The sequence below is a fragment of the Limanda limanda genome, chromosome 5 (genome assembly GCF_963576545.1).
Source record: "Limanda limanda chromosome 5, fLimLim1.1, whole genome shotgun sequence".
NCBI lineage: Eukaryota > Metazoa > Chordata > Actinopteri > Pleuronectiformes > Pleuronectidae > Limanda > Limanda limanda.
This window is the reverse complement of record NC_083640.1, coordinates 14,848,499-14,874,664: the sequence shown is the minus strand read 5'-3', so window position 1 is coordinate 14,874,664 and position 26,166 is coordinate 14,848,499. Positions and strand designations below refer to the sequence as shown.

General features: G+C 41.1%; 1 protein-coding gene across 1 annotated transcript in view; it reads right to left on the bottom strand.

Annotated features, from left to right (window-relative positions):
* Nucleotides 1-4,417: 4,417 nt before the first annotated feature.
* The window catches only part of osbp2b (oxysterol binding protein 2b), a 39,111-nt gene continuing 17,362 nt past the window's right edge, over nt 4,418-26,166 (bottom strand). The window contains exons 3-14 of the mRNA XM_061071580.1: nt 16,636-16,886; nt 13,403-13,601; nt 12,316-12,436; nt 11,177-11,240; nt 10,484-10,636; nt 10,152-10,397; nt 9,900-10,020; nt 9,266-9,369; nt 8,627-8,722; nt 7,367-7,551; nt 7,014-7,234; nt 4,418-5,261 (exon numbers count right to left, since the gene is read on the bottom strand). Coding sequence (XP_060927563.1) covers nt 5,119-5,261; nt 7,014-7,234; nt 7,367-7,551; nt 8,627-8,722; nt 9,266-9,369; nt 9,900-10,020; nt 10,152-10,397; nt 10,484-10,636; nt 11,177-11,240; nt 12,316-12,436; nt 13,403-13,601; nt 16,636-16,886 — 1,904 coding nt within the window. The 3' untranslated portion in view covers nt 4,418-5,118. The remainder of the gene's footprint in view (nt 5,262-7,013; nt 7,235-7,366; nt 7,552-8,626; nt 8,723-9,265; nt 9,370-9,899; nt 10,021-10,151; nt 10,398-10,483; nt 10,637-11,176; nt 11,241-12,315; nt 12,437-13,402; nt 13,602-16,635; nt 16,887-26,166) is intronic.

The following is a 26,166-nucleotide window of genomic DNA, read 5'->3' as shown; positions in this document are numbered from 1 at the left end:
AACGTATATTATGTAAATACAAAATTATAATAAAGATCTCACTTAAAATAAATTGCAGGAATATATATAGAACTCCTTTAAACTACCGAAGTTAAATTGTATATTTTGCATAATTTTTTCTTTTCTTTTTGATGAAGAAATTGTGATTATAAAGGTTAAAGATTGTGCTGTAGATAAGATACTACCACTGGTAAATTGTTAACCCCTGCTAAGAATACATAAGACACAGCCAGTGCTGCCCTTACTAGTACTTATAAGGCCCTGACAATATATATAACATAATATAAGATAGCAAGATAAAAAAAATATGGCCATCATAGTCCTGAGTTTTCCCTCAATTAAAAGAAATTGAGTGTGCCATTGCATGTAACTGAAGGTTTTCTCTATAGTGCAGATATATAAAAACACTAATATGAGGACAACAGTCATTTAAAACCTGTGACAGCTCCTTCAACAAATGTATGCAAGCCTTTTGTAATATGTTGTTTTTATTCTTGAGTCATCCCATTAAAGGTGTACAGTAGTTTTAGTTCTGGGAGTTGTGCTGTTACAGTGAGAGACAGTTTTTCATTCTAAAATCTCCCATACACCAAATATATTGATCCCATCTTCACACTTCCACTGAAAGTAAACCAAGCAGACAGATATTCAGTGTCAACAATAACAACTTTATTATCCTCATCTTCCATTATTGTGTCTTTGCTGTTTAAAGACAATGTTACAAGTATAAACGAAGGGAGAAAATGCACAATTAAAAAAAAAAGGAAAAACCTCAGTTGAGTCAGCAGTTTCAACTGAATACACTGTTGTGTATTTTCAGATGGTGAGTAGTAGTCAAGGCAGGTCGGTCACCTTTGACCTCCTGTGCCAGGTCGCTGTTGTGACGCGTTTCAGAACTTTTATACAGATTTTTTAACCCCAGTCTCACCTCTGTGAGTCACAGTCTGAGAAGAAGCAGGGTTCCGTTTAGACACCGTGAGGAAAATCTCCTTCGTCTTCATCAGTGAACCTCTGTCTCGAAACTGAGCATGAATGAGAAGGACGTGTGTGCAGCATGTGCACACATGTCCTTCTCATTATCCATACAAACAGTATGAAACATAAGAAAAATGGCACCCATGAGAAGATAGAAAACATGGCAGAAAAAGAAAGCATAAAAATTAAAGCAAAAAAAAGATCACACCACAGTGAATTAAGAGTCGGGTGGGATGAAACGTGAAAAACAGTGGGGGAGTGTTTACATTAGATCCCTCTGAGATAGGGAAGGCAGATGAAGAGCTTGTTTTAGTCTCAGTACACTCTCCATTTACACTTTGGTTGTTTTTCCCCTTTCTGCATGAGGGAGACAACTGTCTGAAGGAACAACAGCCATTATCTAACAAATCTACACCTCACTGCATTATTGCTACAGCTGTCCGAGACTGTACAGGCCTCAGTGGGGCAACTTCAACAGGAGTGTCCCCGTCACCCACTGAGGTCAAGTTATTTGAAAATATATTGACTAAAACGTATGATGAGCTCTCGGTTATCATTCAAAATATAATATGTATTCTCAAGTATAAAATCATCTCCAACACAATATATTAAAGTAAATCTCTAGTGAACTTCATATTGATCGCTGAAGAAAAAGGAAAATCTACAAACTAACTCTCCAGTTGTACAGTTTCCTTGGCACCACTCAGCAGTGATATGATGTCATGACTGTGCCGGATGATACAGAACTAACTGCACAGTTTTTGTAAATAGCAAAAAATAAAACATCTCGCTTGATATTTAGATTCAGATTTAAAGTGTGCAGAACTTCGACATTTTGGGAAATAAGCTCAATTGTCTTTTTCTGTTAAACGCTACATGAGAGGATTAATACCACGCTCATGACTATTTAACATACAGAAAAGACAGCAGGTACTTAGCCTAGAAACTGGAAACTAATCTGGCTCAGTCCAAAGGTTTTTAAAAAAACTAAATCCAGCTATATTCAGCTCTATATCTGACAAATTAACATCTCATCTTTGTTTAAAACACAAAGTGTGAGACTTGCGGTGATGATAGTGGCACGAAGGCGCTCTGCTCCGATGCACTTTGATACTTTCTGCTGCTAAAGCAAACCTAAGGTATTACAAATGTAGCCGACAGTCTTTCTGAATTCCTTAATGTGCCGACAAAAGGACGAGATTCTCAATGAGCTCCAAACACAAAGTGTAATATGTGAAAATATAACGTGTTTGTGAGCTTGAGATGCTGGTGGGTAGATTCTTTAACTTCAGACAGTACCCGGGTAGTTGTTTCCCCCTGTTTCCAGTCTTAATGCTAAGCTAAGCTAACCAGCTGCCGGTTGTAGCATCAGAAATGACAGAGGTGAAAATCTTTTCATGAAAGAATCCCAAACATATTTCCTATAAATGCTAAATTACTTCTTTTAGTTGGATGTTCCAGACAAGAGATTTAGAGATTGAGCATCAAACTGTGCTCGACAACCACAAATCAAAAATGCATTAAAACCGTTTATGTCGATGGGTAAAGAAGCATCTCTTGTGCAAAAAAAAAGCATCAATCATCTCAGCATCAAAATCATTAACATCAGTGAACATTGTAAGAGCTCATATCATCACATATCAGCCCACACGGAGGGGCACTCTATTATGAATGAATCTCTTTTCCACTTCATTTTTCACATCAGAGGAAATGATAACTGAACCACAGTTACTAATGTGCTACCATAAAGGACTCTATTAAAATTATTTTCAGTGTGTTAAGACAGTTTATGGAAATATAAAAGATGAATCGCCACACGATTAACTTCCATCTTCACGGAATTAATCTGGTTTAAAAATTAATATTTCAGGAAACTCTTCAGGCTTATTCAGTCAATTATGTCAGATTTTAAATATTCTGTACAGATAACTTAATACTCAGATTAGTATAGTTATTCTTAAATTTACATTACAGTATCATTCTTTTATCACAAAATATTCACAGAAATAGACAAACAATAGATACAATACCTCCAGCCTTGAAGTCTACATTCCTAACAATAGTTACAAAAAATACTAACTGCTTTTCAAAACTCTTGTCACTGTAGACATGTAGTGCACAGGTCAGAGGATTCTTTCCCTTGTTCAGTCGATTTAAGGCAAAAGACTGAGGGTACCCTTGTCAGCTGATCTCAGATCAGCGTGTCCACAAACACTGAATGAGAGGAGCGACATGTAAGCTGTGGTGAGTCTGGAGCAGCAACTGCGGGAGTCCTCTGTGGCTAAAGCTGACTGACACAGTGGTGTGCTACAGGAACCAGCCCTGACCTCCCGTCAGCTGAAGCCACTCCGGACCCCTGAGAGAAACCCCTCCAGTCTCAGGTAGAGTAGTCCTGCTGGAACCACTGGTTAGTGACTGATGGGAGGCTGTGGAGCTAGTGCAACATACACTATAGAAACCAACAGGATGCCCTGGGTGGCAATGACTGAATGCCTCATTGGTGATTTGGCGCAGAGTTAATACTTTGTACAATCACTGAGAATGATGTCACTCAAAATGGTCACCAAGGATACGGTATGTGTTGCTATGGGAGAGCACCAGGGGACGAGGTAAAGGACATGTACGAAGTGAGATCTTCTAAAACATTAACACAGAGCTATGTTCTAATCTATGGTCAATCACAGTGAAACGTGCATGTTCAGGTCTTTGATGGTGATTCCTTAAGTGATATGAATGTTTTACTGTTGAGTTACAATTAAAGGACTGATTATTGTAGAAATCTGACTCCAGAATTACAGATGTCTATAACATGTTTATACGACTGAAATGAAGCATTAGACATGTCTTATTTTCAAAGTGTGAAATGGGCCAGCAGCTATATTACCACTACACGGACTACAGTCTAACTGACTAGAGAACAGAAAACTACTTATTTGTTTGGAGCTGGAAGGAAACCCCAACATTCACACCAAGTAAAACACAATTCTACATCGCTGCATGTTTTATCATTTAGGATGAACCAGCCTCTAGTGTATAAGAACAAGATCATTTTCTCAGGCAAATATTAGCTGTTGATTATGGAGAACCAAACTGCTGAAAATGTCATAAATATAAACCAGCAACCATATAAATGAACACAGATATAACCACAGAAAAGGGAAATAACCAAGTATTTAAACTTAAATTTGTTGCAGCCCATTCTAATTCTGTTTAGCAGTTTTATTAGGTTTTGAAGTATTTTTTCCAATGACTATTGTTTGTGACTATTTACCGATCACATCATAAGCTTTTAACTAAAGTTAATATTTAAAATAAATAAAACTGCTGGAATAAGATACAACTGCAACAAAATATATGATTACTAATAAGCAGCAAGACATTTTATTAAAAAGGAGTTATATATATATATACATATATATATAATTTTAATTATTTCCAAATTTTATGTTTATATCTCGTTGTTTTGCATTTATTAATATGATGTTTTTATTTATTTGATTTGACACTTTGGTTCTCCATAATAAATCTTTTAGACACCATGTTCAGGCGTTAACTTCCCTCTTTAAGAGAAAATGAGCACTTGAATTCAATTCTGCGAAGGAAAACGTTAACTAACTTATAAAGTAGCTTAATATCAAATGTGATAAATATAAGGATGGGAACTTTCTTAAAATACCTGGCTGATGTGTATTCAACCCTTGTGTTTCTATGATGTTGTCCCTGTTTATAGTTGATAGTTGTGAGCTGCTTTGAACGGAGTTTCTATCCAATTGGTAAAACTCTGTGATAGGGTGATCCCAAAAAAGTGCATTGTGGGTAGCATTTACGGAGCACCTGATTTCAGGAGTGTGCAGGGGCCTTCATTGTGTGATGTCACCACCTCATTATCGCACATCCACACTTTACCTCACTGCTGTTTCAGTATGGTGTCAAAGAGGAGGACTCAGGGAATGCCCCTTCTTTTCCCCAGTGTAAGAACAGAGTGAGTGTATACATTTGGAGGTACAGTGTTATCCGAGAGCGTGTGAAACATACACGTTTGCATCATCACAGAAGGTTCAAATAGTGCTCATAAGCCAGGACCAGAGGCTGAGCCGTTTCCTGTCTGCTGAGGTTGGCTGTGATCTGGGGTCAGTTCCTGGGTTAGAAGATGTCAGCGCTCGTGTTCCAGTCCTGTCTCTCCTTGGACTCCCAGTAACCTCCCTTGTACACAAAGTTTGTCTCTCCAGTTATCGAGTTCCTCCTCTGGTGAAACCACAGCGGCTGGTAGCCTTCGTATTCTCGACCTGTGGGGAGAAGCTCAGGTGTCAATTCAACCACCATCATTCAAATCGCACCCTCTAGTGGAGAAGCCACACTTGCAGGCAATTCACTGAGAAATCAAATCACCTTCATGCAGCTCTAAACTTGGGACAACTAAAAAAGTGCAGTGATAAGTGCAATGCAAAACCTACATCACTGGCATCATGCCACTAGCATCAAGCATAACGTTAACTTGGTTTAAAGTAACTTATGCTGGGAAGTATATCAAAGTATAAAGTCAATAATAGCGTTGCAGAACAAATTAATCACCTGCCAATGTGGCTTCAAACTGAGAACGTTTGTAGATTTTAAAAGATTTTAAAGTTTAAATGTTACGTGTAATATATTATTGAGGCTGGCCCAATGTACAGGAAAAAGTATTTTTTCCTTTTCCTCCAGGATCTGGAGAAGTTGAGAGGGGCATCATGCAGTTCCCACACAGAAGCAGACCACACAGGGGACACACAGAGGGTGTAGTGTATGTATGTATGTATGTATATGTGTGTGTGTGTGTGTGTGTGTGTGTGTGTGTGTGTGTGTGTGTGTGTGTGTGTGTGTGTGTGTGTGTGTGTGTGTGTGTGTGTGTGTGTGTGTGTGTGTGTGTGTGTGTGTGTGTGTGTGTGTGTGTGTGTGTGTGTGTGTGTGTGTGTGTGTGTGTGTGTGTGAGATAGACAAGGGGCATAGGGCAACCCCACTCACCACAGTCATAATCACACTCTGATCACCAATAGAGGGAGGAAAAGAGAGACAAGTCATGGGTAGATTGAATACAGTCTAGCCTACGCACAACCCACACACAGGAAAGCCACCATGATGAAACATTTCTGCTGAGTTCTCTGTAAAGTTCAGTCTGGCTTCTTTAACATCAGGCTCCTCTGAGCTCTTCTCTAACTTCGGACCTTCAGGAACTGTTGTACTAATAGGAATAAGCAGGGCTTACCCAAATTTTGTCATAGTTTTAGTCAATTAAGTTGTTTTCTTACACCAAAAAGTCATGATTTCTGGGGAAAAATGCATTATTTTATGAGAACAGAGTCGTCATTTTAGGTGTGTCATTTTCCAGGGGGCATAATAGAGGACCAGTCTGTTGTCTGAGGAATAGGGAGCAGTAATAAAGTAATAATTTGGTAATATTATGACTTTTCTCTGAATATTATGACGTTGTACTTTTTTCTAGTTACATTTTGAGTTTCATCTCAATTATAACTTTTTTCTCGTAATATTACAAGTTTCCCCCCTTCCGTCTAAAGTCTCCCAACTTCTTTCTTGGAGATTAATTCCGCCATTGCTACAGAAAAAACTCTTTGTTGCAAACATAACACTGCATCATAGAAATTTGACCCAGAATCTAAAAGCTAACTGATTATAACTACCTGATATATTATGTCCGTTAAAACAATACAATTTAGCTTCCACATTAAATAATTTCAGCTACATTACTGGTGAACCAAATGCTCTTTGTTCAATGGTTAATTCTCTCCTACTGTTTATTACTATTTATTCTTTTGGGCTTTTCAAACCACAAACCAGGTATTTTAATGCGTAATTCTAAGCCAGTTGTTTTCTTTGTTATAATAAAAACATTATTTAAAACGATTAAGCATAAACTGAATTTGAATTTGACTCTGCGCCCTTTGCCTCACTTCTTCCTTTCTTCTAACTCTGCTCGTCTCTGTCTTTTTTACTCAGCATCTCTTTGCTTATCAGACATCACACTTGTGTTTTCAATTTCATACCGTCATCTAGTGCATCTGAGGCCTCTGCTTCTCTCCTCCTCCTCACAGCTCTCTGCTTCTCCTCTAGCCTCTGTTTTTCTGAGTTTGCTTCATCCCATCGCCCTGCCTCCATCAGCCTCTGGTCGGGTCTCAGGCGGCTATCAGTTAGTCCCACTCCGTCCTCCAGCTCATTCAGGGTCAATGCCAGAGCAGAGAAGTGGTACATGTTCTCTGCGTTCTCCCTGAGATAGCAAGAAGTACACTTAGTGTGTGATGATCAATAATATTGACTGAACATTGCAGCTGTTATACAGCTACAATGACTCATATATTGCACTGTTGTCCCTTATGAAGCTGTTGAGGTAAGCGCTTACGGGAGAGGGTATTTCTTCCACAGCAGTTTGGGGGACAACGTCTGATACACGGTCTTCTGCTTGCCCTCTGATCCACTGCCCCCTCGGCTGCTCTGAACGATCTTCGCACTCTCCATCTTATCATCCCAGGTACCAGAGAGGATGTAGTGAGCCTGGCCCCCGCTGTCTGACACTACACCTGTCACCTGATATCAGCAAAAAGAAAATCAGAAAATAGGCTTATTCAGACAGTCAAGCCAGTCATCTCACTGAGTGTATAGGTATTCCTAATGCTGAGCTCCACAGTCCCCCTGGGTCAGGTACATTTTCAATGGCTTATCTCAAATCAGTCACTACTAGGGTTGCAAAATTCCGGGAATTTTCAAAGTTGGAAACTTTCCATGGGAATTAACGGGAATATACGGGAATTAATGGGAATAAACTGGAAATGTTGTGGGTCATTTATACTAACTGTATTTACCTTGTCATATATAGACATAAATATAAACATTTTGTTTTGTCATAGGCTGATTTTATCCCTGAGGAAACTTTGGGCACTTGACTATATGCTTCTGCGTCGTTGTGTCATTCTTAACATAGGTCTTTGCACAGTATTTGCTAATGTACACAGCCTTTCCTTCTACATTGGATAGGGTGAAATGTCTCCACACATGATATAGTGCACGTGGCATTGTTCTGTAGAATAAGATGAGAAAAAAGTTTGTAAAAAAACACTAATGCAATGCCAGAGATATAAATAGTTAGCCAAACAATTGGAATCGTCTGTAAAAATATTTTACAATTGAAAGATAAATGAATAGAAATAGGCTAAATGAACAGATGAACAATCCTCAATCAGCATGCTAATATATTTTACCCAGTAATATCATCGAATCTTACCTGACTAGTCCTGCACACTACAGCAGGCCTCAATAGCCCTGCTGTAGTGTGCAGGATGCTGGAAATTATCTGTGCACCCTCCACAGAATATGTGTCTGGTCATGAAACACAGGTGTCCCGATTTTGTGAAGATTGGTGAAAGCTAACTGAGGGGCTTTTCGTTAGATGGCGCTGTTGAGCCATTTTGCCATGCCCATTTCAAATTACTCCCAAATTGAAATACTTTTTAGGGTTTTGAATTTCCTGCAATCTTTGGTGAGAATTTGAGCATGTTTAGGCCCTGAAAAAGCCCCAAAAGGGAAATTAAAATCCTTCGAAATACAGCATTTGACAAGTAACTTTGAACTCTATGACATCATACCAAGGTCAAAAATTGTTTACCTTACGTGGGACGTCCCTGGAGAAATAGCTGTAGGGAGAGAACTTGAGTTGGCAGGTCTCCTTTGTCCTGTGATTCACAATCTCAATGTCCCCCGACTGCACAAATACAAAAATATTGCAAGAGTGAGAAATACAAACACACACACACATAATGATATTTGAGTGAGTGTAAATAGGAGAGGAAAACATTCCTGGACAAGAAGGAGACTGACGGGTGCACAGAATGACAGACTAACCTGAAAATATAAAACAATGCCTCTGGACATGGCTGTTAAAGACGCATTCAAAACTTAAATACAAGGTAGAGGAAAAAAGAAGAATCACATTCTGAGGAGACAGAGAGATGTGAAGCCTTCCCCTCCTCCCCATGAATAACTAGGCCTTCACAGAAAGAGGAAGCTGTTATTTTAGGGTGTTACTGGAGATCAAAGCTACAGATAAATCCTTAGAAATTGTGATGCACCTTATTCATGTGCTGGAAGGCTTTGCTCTGATTCCCCTCTTCACTAAGGAGAATGAGAGCTCTCCTGGACTGTACCACTAAGCTTTTCACACAAGGTAAAGGCCAGACGTAGTAAAGTAGGGCTGCGGGTTTGAAGCTGTGAGTAGTAACCAATGAGGAGTGGCTTGAAAACAAACCTGGTCAATCCACAGCTTGCCCACGATGATGTTATGCACTGTGGAGGTGACCTTTCTCCAAACATAGTGGTTCCCACTGGATTGGAAGTGCAGGTGAATGGCACCTGGCGAGCAACAGGAACAAAAGGGTTTAAGAGAAATTAAATATCACAGCTACCATTGTTCCCAGTCTGTCACTACAGACCTGAAAGTGATGTGTTAGACTGTGGGTTGGTTTGTGTGACTGTAATTCTGTTTGTGACCATTGATAACATGTATTCCACCGTTGACACTTTCCACTTAACTTTATTACAGCTGTGTGACAAAAAGTGAGAGAAGTCAGAATAATATCCCTGTGTCCCTTGGTAGGCCTGTATTGATCAAATCTCTAATTTATCTAAACCAACAGACCACTGCTCGCTACTGTCCCACAGATACAGAGACCTCCATTTATACCCATATTTTATGTGCATGTCAAAGGGATCATAAAACGCTCCTGACTCATTTTCACACGCTCTGATGTGAGATTGTGTGGGAGGCATATCAGTGTTCCACTTCTGTCAGGTCTGAGACTGTGGCTTTTCAGTTTGTATGATGGAACCTATATTTACAAACGTAGTTTGCTAGCTTCCCAGCTGAATGTGAAATGTCTTACCTAGAGGCATAATAGAGAGGTATTTTCCACGGAACTTGCTGGCAATGGTGATTTCCTGCCACAGGGTCCAGCCTTGTTTGGAAATCACATGATGTGCAGCAGCAGGGGGGTGATGGCTCACCTTAGAAGATAGAGAGACAAAAAAGTAGAAAATAAGGAATATGTTCATATAAGCATGGAGAACACAGTCAGACCTTGTGCATGCACATCAGTGCCTGTGTTAACAAAAACTCCCTGTGGCCGCGCCGTTACCTGCTCACACAGCGAGCGATAGCCAAACTCTTCCAGGCGATCGAGCTCGTAGGTCTCGCCCAGGAGGGGGTTGAAGGGCTTGGCTGTCCGATGGACCGTGGTGGAGTAGGAGGAGACGGAGAAGGCAGCGACCAGGCACATCTGCTCCAGAGAGGAGTCGCAGCGCGCAGCCCTGTCCAGGAGCTCGTGGTACTCCAGGTCCTCGGTGAGTCGCTGCAGCATTGACAGCGGCTCATTGAAGTTCACCTGAATGGACGAGAAAGAAGTGAAGATGTAATAAACAATTTATGTCAAGCTGTCAGCAAGAGGAGAACCGTGCCTCAATCACTTACAGGCATGGGGATTTTAGAGAGCTCCTTGCCAATGCAGTTCTTCATAATGCTCCATAAATTGAGGGAGTAGTTGGGTTTGTCTGGGATGTGAGTCCGCCTCCGTCTGCGGGGCTGCAGCTCCTTCCCTGACACATCGTTACAGCCTGGAGACATCTGGGATTAGGGGGGGGGGGGGGTGAGGAAGGTGGGATTGTAACTTTGTGTAAAAATAATATTTGATGTATAACAGTTTGAAGAAAGGCTTTCAACTTGTGCTTGGCAGCCCACCACCAGACACAGTGACAGAGCGAGTGAAAGACAGGAGGAGAGGGAACAGAAGACATGTGTTTGAGAGAGAGAGAGAGCGAGCGAAGCAGCGAACAAGGGGCGAGGGAACAAGAGAGCAGATGTTTGACTGGTAATTAAGATTTAGTGGAAAGATGCAGCTGTGTATCTTTGGCACCGCAGGGATGACAATGAGACAACAGGAAACACAATAAAAGGCTGTGCGTGTGTGTGCGTGTGTGTGTGTGTGTCTGTGTGTGTCTGTGTGTGTCTGTGTGTGGATAAATGTAGGTTAGGGTGAGAACAGCAAGTAAAGATGGGTGCATGAATAAAGCAACGGAGAATGAGTCTATTTGAGATCAGAAAAGTCGGCAGTGTTCACAAATGTCGATCCTATTAGTCAGATTTGTTAGGAGCAGAGACGCTTACATGGTCGTCCTGGATCCAGTCGCTGGGGTGACCTCCGCTTGCTCCGCTCAAATTACTGGATCGCCTGGAACAGAGTGAAAATGTTCTCTTCCGTGGCTACTGGTCACGCACACACTCTCACATACATAGAGATAAAGTACATTTCTCTACATCCTTTACCACTTCCATACACACCCACTACACACACAATGCACACAAGGGAGCTGAGGGTTATTTAAGAGAGAGGAGAGAGAAGAGAGGAGCCATACTAATGAGTTGCCAGAACAAGACTGAGTCCAATGCAGTGAATAAATATGCTCGAGAGCAGAAACAAGAATAAGAAATTGTTTTTCTTTGCTACAGGAAAGAAGAAGCTATTTTCATCTATCTACTAATTCCAGAAATCAAAGGACCCAAGGAGATGCAGTGTCGAAATTGGTGCTAATTGGACAAGTGATATGTTTAATATTAATAAACTCTGAATAACAATGCAGAGTAGCAACGGCTGCTGGGAATCATAAAGTATTATTGTCAATCTCGACAACAGCACTTTCCTGACAACGGTAAACACTCTGCTTCACTGAACTTTGAATATACCCCATCAACAGATGTTTGTGCAGCAGCAGTGAAACAGCTTCAGGGTTCGGAGGACTGAGTCCTGCAGTCTGTCGTTACCTGCTGCAGGTCACTTTTACAGTTTCAGAAAGGAAGCTGCAACCAGCATCACCACAAGCCGAGCAAACAGCCCATTATGGAATGAACTGGTCCTTTGTTTAAAGACTTAAACAAGTAGAGTTGCCAGCAAGAGACAGAATCCAATACAATAAAGAAACAGGATACATTTGAGAGCAAAAACTAAAATAGGGAACTGGTTTTCACTGCTTTAGGAAAGCAGAGGCTTTTCTATATATGTAAAACAGATTAAAAACATCTGACAAAATCCCAAAGTGAAGGGACACCAGTATATGATATGTATGTGTGTGTAAGTTGTCACATCAATAGAGCCTTGTTCAGCTGTCAGCCACAGTCAGACTCACTGCGTGCTATGACAAATTAGACCACACACAGAAATAATTTATAGCAACTGTCTTCCCTGTGTTTCTCTTTCAGTTGTTCTTGTCCTTCAGTAAACACAGAGCATTGACCAGACGAAGACTGACCTGTGCTGTGTGTTGTCAGTGGCAGTCACTGTGATAAATGCAGGGGAATCCTCCATGGCATCAAAGTACTCAGTATCCTCATCTTCATCACTTGCGTCTTCTTTGAGCGGCCTCTCGCTTCCTTCATTCGGGACATATGCATTGAGTGAGTAAATGCAGTCATACAGACAACATGGAGCACCAGGAGAACCATCACATGTTGTTGACTTTCTAATCTATAGAGCTAAGGAGGGAGCAGCACATAATCACATACTCGTGGCAATTAATTATAGGAATAATAAGCTTAGTGAAATTGGCAATGTGCCTGCTGCTTAACGAGCCTGAATGATGCAGGTTCCTCAGGGTGCTCTTCTCATATTGTGGATCCTACATTCAATAATCTGCTGTAAGTGGAGCTTCCAACAGAGGAGCACAAATCCTTATATAAGCTTAGTTATATTGTTTCTAATGAAAATGATTGTTTTAAAAAAGGAGGGTAAACTATGACCTTCATAAACACAAATTTGCATTCCTTTCCATCTACCATGAAAGTTACACTATTTCCTATTTTGACACTAAATGCCGAACCACGCCCACGAATCACGCATTAAGCTCCACGCCATCAAGTGCAGACAACATGGTGACATTTTTTTGTAAATTGAAATAAAGTTGTGAAACGAGGCTTACTCTCTGTGGCCAATAGTTTGGTCTATATCACGACATACAGACGAATCGATCTGTTCAATGCACAATGCACAGTGGAGTTAAAAAACGTCCTGTTTCATGGCGAATCAGCAGGTGGCGCTATGACCCTGAGGTAATATTGACACATGGAGCTGTTCACGGCGAGATTTGTGAGTAAGAGAAAGAACTTGATGAATAGACAGACTACAGAGACCGCAGAGACCAGATGACCTGCAGCTCTGAAGATAATTGCTATCTCTAACATAAGTATAAATTAATTTAATCCTTCCAACTTAAATTGTCCTTCCTCCACACAAGGAATACCCACAGTATTGACCCTGAGCCCCACATGACTTTTAGCCGATAAAGTGAGGCCCATACTGAGGCCTGCAGGACTAGGCAACACACAGACAGACATTCTCACCCTTGTTGGTTGTCTGAGCACTGGGCTTGTTGGAAACAAGCGTGGGTGCTTCTCTCCACGCTCGCTCCAGGCTGTTATGCTGCTTGGCTAACTGCTCAATGGTCTCCTCTAGGTGAGTGCGCTGCTCTCGCTCATACTGCAGCGCCCGCTGCCATCTCCTACTGTGGGTGTCCGCTAGGTCCAAGAAGTCTCGACACGCCTGAGGGATCACACGCACACAAGTAAATATCGTCTCTAAAGGCACAGAAAGTTAAAGTTTCAAGTTACTTTTTCTATTTGTGATGACAAACAGCCCAGATTTTTGCAAAATAAAGTCAATTTTGCAGACAGCTGACAACTAGAGAGGGGACATAGGGGTAGAAAGGTTTAAATATATCTTTGTCAATCATCGTAATCAAGGCTCTTAATCAAATCTTTCAACACAATCCTCATTATATTAATTAGCTTTCTGGGGCACATTGACTGGGTCTCCCTGCAGTGACAAACGTTTCCTCCGAGCAAAGTGAAAACACAGAACACAACAGTGTGCAATGAGCTGATTACATTGCAGATTATATCGGAGTCAAGAGGGGGCATCATTGTTGCTGCTTTGGTTTTGCTGCTGAGACGAGGAGGTTACTTCAGATCAAACATATATGTGGGTGTATCAAGTGTCAACTCAAAGGTCAATGAACCTAAATAACATAGATGACTCCATGCATGACGGAAGTGTCATGGTACAGCCACTGAACTGTTAACGAGTGGACTTCAAGGGGAGGTTGTTTTTTTAAAATAATCATTACTATCAAGTATTTTGGGAACAAAAATGTGTGGGAACAGCACATGATTACATTGAGTCCACTCAGTATCTGCTGCAATTATCTCTTTGGTCCCAGAGCCAGAGGGGCTGTTCAGCGTTAGTTCAAGCTAACTGGAGCTAACACAGCTAGATAAAGCTGTGACTGCAGGCGGGGAGCTGGAGGGATTTAAGTGTCGCACAGCTCAAATAATCTCTGTTCTCTGTTGAGAGAGCAGTCCGCAAGTACGACAGCATCTGCATGCAGCAAGGAAGAGAAATAAGGATGAGGTAACATCAGGAAACAGGATATCTATCTGTCGGCTGAAGAAAGTCCTCACACACACACACACACACAACAAAACACACACTAAATGATACTCTATTCTCAAAAGTGAAATTCTTTCGGTAAAATTTAAAAGCAATTTCCACAAATTACACTATGATAAATAATACATGTTTCATAAATATTTAATCTTATGAAGCTTATAAAAAAATGTCTTATTCATTGAACTATTTCATGATAGCTACGATTTATTATTTTACTTTATTGATAGTAGTAGATAATATATGAAAGCTTGATAAATTTGCTTGGGATTCTGTGGAAAAGTATAGCAAAGAGAACATCTTTCATCTCTTACACCATTAAAATGAAAAGTGACTATCTCAAATAATAGTTAAAAAAGAAATTGAATAAAACAGATTAATCTAATGTTCTAGTTTAGCAAATGTAAAAAATACAAAATGAAAAAAATACTCAATTTAACTGAAGATACTTAGTGGAGGAAAGGATTTGAATTATCCAAATTATTTAAAGTTAGGTCAAGTTGGAATTTAGCCTCTCCGGTCAATCCCTTACCTTCAGCTGTCTTTGATGAGGGGTCTAAACTCCAGCGTCTGAGCATTAGTTTAAATGTTTGCTGTGCACGTGACATTGCCGTCAACTTCCTCAGACATAATCATGATATGAAACTCAACACCCACTTGAAAAACTATGACAGTTCCACTTTTTATGTGCTGACTCTCCGGTACAAACTCAGACTGCATGTGATGTCCGGTCGGGGGGGGGTGGGGGGGGAGTTAGTGGGCCTCTAGGAGTGAACGTGTAACTCAGTTAGGAGGTGGCAGCTACAGATGTCAGCATCGGATGTAAAAGTACGCAGAATCTGAATGAAATAAATGTGCATGCAGACACATACGAGCAAGTGCTTGGATTCACGTGAGAAGTTACATCACCACCAAATGAACGAGAGCAACCTTCTCCTCTGGCTGAGAGCATGCAGTTGCCATTATGACCTCTTTCTTCCTCCAACACCTCCTCTCCCAGCCTTACAAGTAATAACCCATAAAAACGTCATTTATATTATAGAGCAAAGAACATGTTTTGATAGTGGCTAAACATGGCCAGTGCTGTTCTACACCTATCAACCTGACAAGCAACAGATCAAACAATCACATGCACTTTCGGCAAAAAAGGCAATCTGAACTCAAGAATACACAAAGCTATCAACTGTTTAAAGTCAACGACAAAAGCAAGAAGGAAAACAAACCTTGTCTGGTTTTAGTCAGAGCAGGTCTGTGTGTCTGTGTCTCTGTTTGACTGTGGAAGGCTCTGACATTCCTCACCAAGCAGGGAGGGTCAAGGGTTTGAGAGGAGGTGGGGGGGAGCAGGGGCTATTCCTGTACCCCCCCACCCACTATCATATCTTGTATCACTGCCGCAGGACCTCAACCCTCCGTGAACTCTCATCCACTACTGACATACTGCAAAGCCCATGGTATTTACCATTGATGAGGATGGACCGGGGCCAGATACACTAGAGGATTTCATATTATGATGCTTGTACTCAGAACCGAAGCATTCGATGTGGTGGAAACCAAAAACCTGGTCCTGTGGGTTGTTGTGTTTGTTAAATGTGGATAAGAAAGTGACCCAACCAAACAGCAGTATCTCTGTTTGGGGGACGACGTATATTCGGCTGTATTACTAAAATGCCTTTACTTGACTGATTCTGACAGAAATGTTAGTATTCTTAATAGAGCCTGACTGAGATGGATCTTTGCTGATACAATATTAGGGAGTAAAAAATGTTCTATACCAATATATCAGCCGATACATTTTTCTGGCTCTAATGCTTAACAATAATGAGATGCAAGCACCGGGAACCACTATCACCTGCAGGTGTAGATTTTAAACATTACATTATAGACAGTAACGTTTCAAAGGATCTGGTGTGAAACTGTTTCTTTAAGCCTGTAGTATTTGAGCCTGCAGCTCAGTGGCTCTGCTTCAACATACCACAGTGTGAAGTGATCTCATCTCTCATCACTCCCTAACCGGTACATTATAGATGTCTGACATTCCTGTCATGTTAATCATGGAACACCATGCAGAATACATATTACTCTCTGCTCACTGCTGATGTGTCTCACACCCTGGTCTATACCAGCTACTTACATTGATCATAGCATTGGAAGTGATTCGGAAAAGTGTGGCTCGCTCGTTGACTGCCTTGATCTTCTCCCCTCCCTCCAGAGGGACCTTCAGCCCCTCGAGTTCACTCAGGGATCGCTGCAGGGCCGCGCCATGCTTTGCGATCAGGTCATTACACGTGCTGAGGTCATCGAGCTTGCTGACGAGTATCTTCAGTGTTCCCTGAATCTCGCTGCGGTCTGATTGGGATGTGGGTTCCTCGTCTCCTGAGTCATCTGGGAGGAAGAGGTCAAAGGTCACACAAATGGTCTTTAAAAGGAAAGGATTATGGGGAAAAACTTAAGTGCATGGCTGCGGAATCACAAAATATTTGAACACACCTTGCTTTTTTAAAGTAGAAATCTCAGTTACCTCCACTGACAATAAACGTAGCAAACTACAATGAATAATCATGATCCACAGCCTGCTTTTAACAGCGATGAATTCAAATGATGAAGATATTGTTAATACAACAGCTTCTAGAGTCAAATTTTACAGATGGCTTCTTTGACACACATCAATATACCCACAACAGTAGTGACACACCAACCACACTTTGAATGCAAAAATCCTTGAAAGCTCATCAAACACAAATGTGAGCGGTGTGAGGACGTTTGGATTCAGGCAGCTCATCCAATTCCTCTGAGCATTTGCAGTAGCAGCTGTCTTTCTGTATGATGTCATACTTACAGTTTTTTCTCAAACTTTTTCAGGCAAGATCTCCTTCAAAAGCACTAAAAATGTACCCTCACACACACACACACACACACACAATAGTTATCTATCTAATAAAAGCTAGAGACTAATAAAATAGGATTCAAGTTGGATTTTAGTTAAATTAGAGTCTGTATAATAACATCAGGCAAACTCTCATTCATTTATTTTCCCTGCATTAATGATTCATTCACTAAACGTTGCTGAATGGTCATCTGTGCCCCCCCACATATGGTGTCTCTATGTCCCTCTCCCCAGGAGGGCCCGCCTCCCAGTGCGAGAACCACTGCACTAAGCAGAGGTTACTCAAGGTTGACAGAACAAACGAGAACAGTGTTGCAGTGTCAGCTATAGATTACGTGCGCACACACAGGCGCACGCGCACTCACACGCACACACACACGTAAGCCAGTGACACACAGAAGGACAGAAATATAGAGAGGGAAAGACCTAGGTCCATAAACTGCCAAAAAATAAAGCAGAACTACTCATTATCTGAACTTAGGGGGATACACAAACTTTCTAGAAGAAAATAATACTCTGATATAATTTTATATCTTAACACATGCTCAAACAACCACATACTTGCACACCAGTGAAACAAATCTGAACTGACACAAAATTATATTTCCCCAAATATAAGCATTTGTGTTTATATTTTAAATATAGTGGCCTCTGTCAAAGCCCAACAGTTCCCTTAAATTCAATCAAGCTGCATCAAACCCATTCATAATTATTAGTCCCCCAAACATGCCTGATTGTTTTCATCAAGATTATTCCCTTGGAAAACAGTGAAAATGTCCAAAACCTTCTATCTACCAATGTTTACCGTCTGAATCTTGAATGTCTCGAAAGTGCTGTTTTCTGTCTTGTGCTCTGAAGCATGAGGGTCATGCTCTGTCTCAGTGAAAACGTGTGTAATGTAGCCAATGGAAGACATTGTCACAATGGTGGTGAGAGGCAGCTCCGTTGCAACACTTCCCACTAAGAACATGGCAGCTGGCTGTGACCTTACAGTGGAAGAGACTATCACCTCTGTCAAGCCTATTTACACCATGCAAGTATAACATTGACATATCCGCCTGGGGATGCTGGTAGAGCTTGGAATACATCATGTAACAGCAATATACTGAGGTCAAACTTAGAGGTAGGTCTAGAGCCCCTGAGAAACAAGCAGCACACACACATTCACACAGGACTAATCCTTAAGTTCCAAAGCTGGTGGAATACGTTTTCAGCACAGACGTTGCAGGACTCTGTGCGTAGTGTCAGCAGCAGCACTTTATGTCAGAGATGATATGCGTACATGTATGAAAGCAAAAAACATTACTGTACTTCAACATCACAGTCATTGAGGATGGAGTTAATTTAGATTAGGGAACCCAGGAAAGGTGAGCAAGGAGAAGGGAAGAGAAGGTAAGAAAGAAAACAACCTCTCACCATATTTGCATTCCTGGTCATTCATTTCCCCCAAAGGTAACCACAGTTCAGCCAGGAAGCAGCAGCAGCACACACACACACGAACAGAGGCCACTGAGCTCTATTCTGCCAGGTACCGTGTGAACATGTTGAACAGGCTTTCCGAGAAAACGCACACGCGTCTGACTATTAGAAGAGACCAAAACAAAGCTGTCCAAGCAAAGATCAACCCAGCAGCCTAGCAGCGGAACTTAAGAAAACCTTTTGAGCAGAAAACAACAGAACTCAGCAACTTATACCAGCCACCATTAGGGAAAGACTCCGAATACATTGAATTTCAATTAAGTCTCTGCAGAGAGGGAAAGGTAGAGGAGGGGAAACTGCTGACGACGTAAAGACAGAAAATTGACTGGAGTGTGTGTCATGAGACCAGCAGCTGGAAGAGAGTTAAAGAGGTGAGGGAGGAAAGCAAAGAGTGAGTTCAGAGGGAGCCGCTAATGGAATAAGCCTTAAATTGGCAAAGTATGACAGATAAGTTAGATGGCAAGTTGGGAGATTTTGAGCTTCCTCCCACAAGGCATCAATATGCCACATTCGCTTGGATGAATTTTAAGTTGATGCCCACAAACAAACAAAGAAGTCATCAAAACATTTCAACAATTTACAGTAAGAGAAAAGTGGAGATTATTTTTGTTATTTGAAAAGTTTGATCTAATTTGAGCATGCAGCTGCGGATATGGCCAATTATGATTTTCTTTAAATATTTTTTTGTGCTTGTCAGATGGAGCCAATTAGTTCCAGTGTTCAAAGCCAGAGCACAGTGATGGAATGTACCATAGTAACAAGTTCCCTCAAGGTCGAGTCAATGTTTACAGTTTATGGATCAGACAAAAAACTAATTAGTGTATATTGAATCTAAAATGCCAGAAACCTGCAAGTTGCTTTCTCTTCAGATAGCAGATCTGTCACTTTTTTCACTTAAAAAGGCAACCTTAGTTAGAAACATTCAATCTTATTTGCAGACTGCACACAACAAGTGCTCTGTTTTATTTTTGTAATAATGATCACACCATTTTGGTTGGTCTCGTTGGTCTCATTGGTCATGATAATCTCACACCCAGACCTAAACATAGGCGGTTCTTTCTTCTAGACCAGCATCGTGTTAGCAAGACCATGGTAGAATATTGGAAATAACCCATCCTGCCCTCAAGTCTCTTTGAGAGAACCATGTTAATTGTGAATTCGGAGCAAAAGAAAAAACTAACAAGGGAACAGTGGAGACTGACCCATGGTAACCCCTTTCAGGGAAATCAAACTGAAACATCAGATGTTTTGTCTAATGGGAGACCAAGTTTACTAGATGGCAAAGACACCACTGATTGAGTTAGTGTAATCTTGACCCCAGTGCTATGCATGGCGTCCACTTTGGAGGGTGAAATTACAGAGTGGGGACTGGATAATATTTAGTTAACATGTATTGCGTCGTGTTAAAGGGACACTGGGTGGTGCTGGGACATGCAGAGGTGCTGTGAGGAAAAAGCACCAGAGAGAGAGACAGCACAGACACTTTTTAAATACCAGTGCTTAGGCTCAATCTAATGATTTTTACCAGTGTTAAATGACACGTGCAGCAGGGACATTTGAAGATAAATTTAAATAATGACTCAGTGAAGACATTTGAAGTACTGAGGTGAAGGATGGCTCATATTATTCACCCTCATTCTGCCAATGAGTTCAGCAGCTCTGAGCACTGTCACTTAAAAATAAACTGTCACCTGTTCTGAGATATATTTGTCAAGAAAAGACTCTGCTTACAGCACATTGTCTGTAAATCTTACCCCGATTAAACACAACATTAAAACCAGAATCTGTATATAAAGATGTACATGGTCACCAGCCAAAAAATTCTGGATACGCCCGCCGCTATCTTGCACATTTAGAATTTAGATTCTGTACAGTAGCGATGGGTGGAGCCACAGTAGTATGGTCCCTTGATCAAACACGCGTTAGTCTCAGCTGTCCATCATGACCTTTCTCCTCAATTTTATAGCACCAAATAACTAATTAAAACTTACCAAAATAATAAGCATTTGACCTGAATTCATCTGGTTGATAAGACCTACCTAAAATGACAGAAATTAGATAAATAAAAATACATTTAACATTGAGTCTAATCCATGGTCCAGCCACTAACATAGCGGAGGAAGGGGTTCATGAGTTAAACTGCAGCCAGCCATGCTTTGGCTTCACTTTTGGGGGCAGTCGCGTTGTCTGTCTCTATATGCAATTTATCATTAGAACCAATTAAAGCTATTAATGTGTTTGATCGAGGTATTCTCTTTCCACAACCTCAGAGTATGGATTTTGCTGATGGATTCTCCTATAGACGATCTGACATTTCAGGGAGACACCAGGACACTTTCTTGACTCTGAGTATGTCCAAGGCAAGTATGTCATAAACGGCCTTTCTGCTCTGATATACAAAGATCCATACGGCATCGACAAAGTGTCCAGGACTCCCCAACAAGTTTGAATAGTAGAGGTGAAAACCCCCTCACAAGATCCAAACACGCTCTGTCAACGGTATAGCTGTCAGACCTTCAATAAAATGTGGATAAAGGTGGATTTCACACTAAACCTGTGACGATAAATAACCCTTTCATGGCATATGCATCAGCGTCACTGCCTAGATCGCCCCCTCACAACCACAACCCACAGCAGATGTGGATGAATGGCTTTCCGTAGCAAAGTCAACATCACGAGGCAAGGCCAGGAGCCCATTACTACCCAAGTCATGCCTCAAGGGTGGATTACCTCCCCCCATCCCCTACATTTGAAGAACACTCTGCATTGACACAGATGCAAGTGTGTTTTCAGCTCCTGCCGTGTCTCTACTGCACTCTCTTCCCCGAGATGATAAAATTGGCAACAAATACACATCTGTGTCTGACGCAAACAGAGATACAGGCTTTGAGGTTGCAGCTCATCGAATCACTATACATATTCTCAACACATAAACACTTCATCCACAGCATGTTCACAGCTTCTCTCCTTCCTTATTGTCCATCTCAGTGTTGAGCAGTAAAGAGTGAGTAAAGGACAGAGACAGCAGGGAAATAGGCAGTGGGAGACTGTAATTGGGAAAGCAGTACCCTGCTATCCCACTGTCAGGGCTCGTCTCTTTGCTCGTCCCTGAGGACAGGCTGTCAGATCAGGGGAGCCGGGCCTCTGGCTGACAAGACGTCACCCTGTGGTAGAGAGAGACGTGCATACCCAGCAGCCGAGCACAAGGGAGAAATGTACCAGCCCTCTGGATGAAAGATGTTATTTAAACACAGTAAAAGGCTAAAATATGAGAAGACTGTCAGAAGTGTTTTCAGCAGAGAGGTTACTTCATTTCTAATATCATTACAGTAACTTTTTAAAGGTCAGAGTCAACATGGTGCTGTAAACTGTGAAGCAAATTCATATGCCAGCAGCTGTGAAGCAGTTTAAATCTTGTTATGATTTACAGCATAATTTCTATTTATTATATCTCTGCTCTTTGATAATTTAATGGAATACATATTATCAGCACTAAAGCAATAAAACAGATGCATATACCTTGTTATCCTTTGTCTATAACCAAGTGAAAACCTAAGAAACATGTTTACAACATATCGATTACCATGAGCCTGCTTTAACACACATGTAATCTGAGATCATTGTAATGTTTCTATAGCTACGGCTGGAAAATGGTTCTTTCAGCATTGATAGACAAAAGACAGAAGTTAATTATTCTGCAACTCACTGTTTTGGTATTGTGCGAAGGGGAATATATGAGAAGTTTATCAGAGAAAGTAGCCTGGACAAGCTAGGTGTGTCCCAAAGGAACATGAGTGTAATCCAGGCCAGTAATTGCTTACGGGCTCCATACCTCCCCTGAGATGCATCACAAGGAGACAAACACAGGAGACAGCCGGTTAAACCTAGTAACACGGCGCTCCGCTCCACACAAGTAAATGAGGAGCTGTGCAGTGCAACTCATCACTGTCCCCAAAGCTCTGCAGCACATCTCCGGCAGTGTTTCCAATCGAACGCTCTCAGTAAGCAGCAAACAACAAAAGGAAAGATTAACAGTAAACTGCAGCTACTGAGCGATGGCTTTTAACTCAGAAACATTTTATAACGTGCTGGGATAGACAAAGAGAGTAAAACTATCGGCAGGCTGTCTGCTTAACTGCAGATTTATATTCTGCTGTATGCTGAGTAAATTTTTATAAACTCCCAACTGATGCATCAAACCTGTGAAAGGAAAATGGCTCTTGCTTAGTGCATAACTCCTGCAGTCTGAAGGCTGAGGTCATAAATCATCTGACAACCTCAGAGAACAGACTGAGCTCATGTACAAACAAGTCTGGTCACTGGGACAGGATTTCAATAAGAATTGTGTGAAGAAGTGTGAAGACAATATCAGTGTATCTAAAACCGTCTGCAGTGATCTCTCCATTGTCTAATGTGCACTATGTTCAGTATAATATCAGTAAATACAGTTTAATTAAAACACACTTACACAAAGCTGGTAAGCATGCAATAAATGCCTGCTGACATGCATACATTTATCTTTTACATGCAACATCTGGTCAGGCTGCGAGGTGGAGGCTCTGCTGACGGAGCCTGTTGTGGTTCATGTAGAGCGAAAACGTGAATATAATAATATTTATGCTACTGACAGACTGGTCTCACACATAAGGTGCAATTCCACGACATATATGCAACATCTCCAGACTTAGAATCTGCTTGTGTGTCACAATTCTAAAAAGTGACAAATGCATACAACAAACAAATATGGTAGGCATGGTATGATAAATGTTCAGCAACACATGTTTAAGTTGCAGTGTTATTAATAACATGTTCTCTTAGGTTTTCAATTCATAATACAAGACCCTGTTTTTGATTTAATTTGTGTTTGTCATTTCATCATAAATTGCCATTTAATGTATTTGCAATATGTGATTGCTTATCTTTATGATGTTTTCACTTTCGGTTACAGTCTGCAAATTCCGTGCTCGATTCAAGCTGCCTTCATAACGCATTGCATTCTCAAGAATCAAGAGCAACATGCACAATAATAAATACCTTTATCTCCCAAGGTGAGTTCACGGCATCCAGATGATTTCAAATTACCAAGGGGAGTTCAAAGTATCAACCAACCAACTGACCAAGCCACATAGAGACTACAGCCCTATAGCTTCTAGATCTCAATAATCCCAATAACATAACTTTTCAACATGAAATTAGAGTAATATTTGATCTGTATTGCCTTTTCAAACTCAAAAAACTTTTGATCGACATGCATACTAACTCCCTACTGAATTACGGTTACCATGTCTCATTGAAGAACCTGATAAAGTAGAAAGATTTAGCAAGATCCTAATCCATGAGTCAGTAACCTCAGAACACGGCCAGATTGAGATCCATTGGGCTAATTGCCCAGATGCCACAACTGCAAGACAAGGACATGATCCAGCTGAGGTTACTGCACCTCGAGCTGTGGAGGTGTCTCTAAAGTACTCATTAAGTTATGTGCATTAATATTTGAAAATTTAAAGACTACAGTCTGACCCCTCTTAATAATGAATGCAGTATTTTCAGGGGATATGTGCATTTATAACCAAGTAGAGATAAGAGCTTAGTGTCAACTGTCTCTGCACACTGACCGTTTCTACTCTATTCTTCTCCGGAAACCGTCTCAGAGCAGAGACTCAGAGTTCAGTGAGAGGCGATTTTCAAGGTGATGTAGAATCTCACGTGGTGGTGCAGCTTTAGAAAAGGTTGCACAAGCCAACAAAACAAAGTAGTTCTGTTCATCATGGCAGCCTCCACATACACCAAGCGTTTTCTACTGGGAACATCTCATTATCCCACTGCTTATGTCACTGACTATCAATGACTGCAAATTCATTCATTCACTACAGTGTGTGCGTGGTCCATACATGTTTATGCTTTGACCGGAAATTATATGAATGAAGTGCTGTAGGCCTGTGAGATCTGTAAAATACATCACATGAGGCAGACAGTGACTGTAGTGCAGACATAGGATTTTGACAACTGCATGATCATTTACATTTAATTAGACAGAAGTCCCAAAATGTTTCAGAGGCTTGTCAAGTGCAACCACGTTTGGTATCCTCCTTACATCAAGGAATTATTGAGGACATTTTTGTATTACCCTCTTAAATTGCTTTCTATTTTTGATAAATCCCAATGCCTGCCTCAATATGCAGCACTGCCTCCATGACAGTGACAATGACATGTCTAGCCAGATATGACTATCTGGCATGTGTGTTTTTTTCAGAGTTGAGTTGTGACCATGGGTTGTGACACTGTGGGGCACCTTCATATTTCAGGAGCCTAGATGAAACAGAAATTCTCCAGTTTACTGAGTTCAAGTGGTTTATACATCATTTAACTATTGTTATTGAACTCTGCTCTACTCAGAACTAGTCTTTTTCATGTACATATAATATGTTAGCCATAACTTTCTTCATTATTGTTTTTATGATAAGAGAACCAGATTTCAAGAATTTTGCTAACTGGATGGAAGTTGTGATGATTTGGGTTGAAGTAACTTCAACACATCCCAACATTCATATTTCACGAGCCTGCTCTGAACAAGCTTAAAACAACATGTACTATAATACCTTTGCCAAACTCATTTCACCGAGCAAACAGTGAAGTGAGGAGAGTGGGAGCTCGGGGCTTCAGAGCACAGCTGTTCAACTCAACATTGTCCAAGTCTGCCACAGGCGACAGAGTGATAGATGACGTGAGAGAGGTGGGAAAATAGAACAGGATGCACAGAGACAGTGAGGGGAAAATAATATAGAGAAAACAACAAGTACACTGTTTTCGATGCAATTAACCTGCCAGTAAGCAGTAATGGAATATATACTTTTTGTCTGTGCAGAATCCTTTATCATCTGAACTACATATTATGCAGGCAGCTATCGTGAGAGAACATGTAAAAATCCTATTAATCTGTAGTCCTATCCGTCCTCACCGCTCCATTTTATGAACAATTTAAACTTCCTGTCCTCACTAAGACAGGTTCTAGGACCCTGGGATATACAGCTGAACTCACTCTACAGTTTTTAATAGTGCAATAAGCACTCCACACATAATCTGCATCGATGCATGATGCCAACAGAACACGTAGGCCTGGCAGGCTCCGACTCATCCATATGCAAATGTGAAGTGGAGCAGGCGCACAGGAGAGAGAGAGAGAGAGAGAGGAAAGGAGTCTGGGTGAGAACTGCACAGGAGACCGACGGAAAAGAGGGAAGGTGATTGCATGCAGTGAAGAGCGCAGGAGAGGAGAGACACCGGCACTGCATTGTTAAA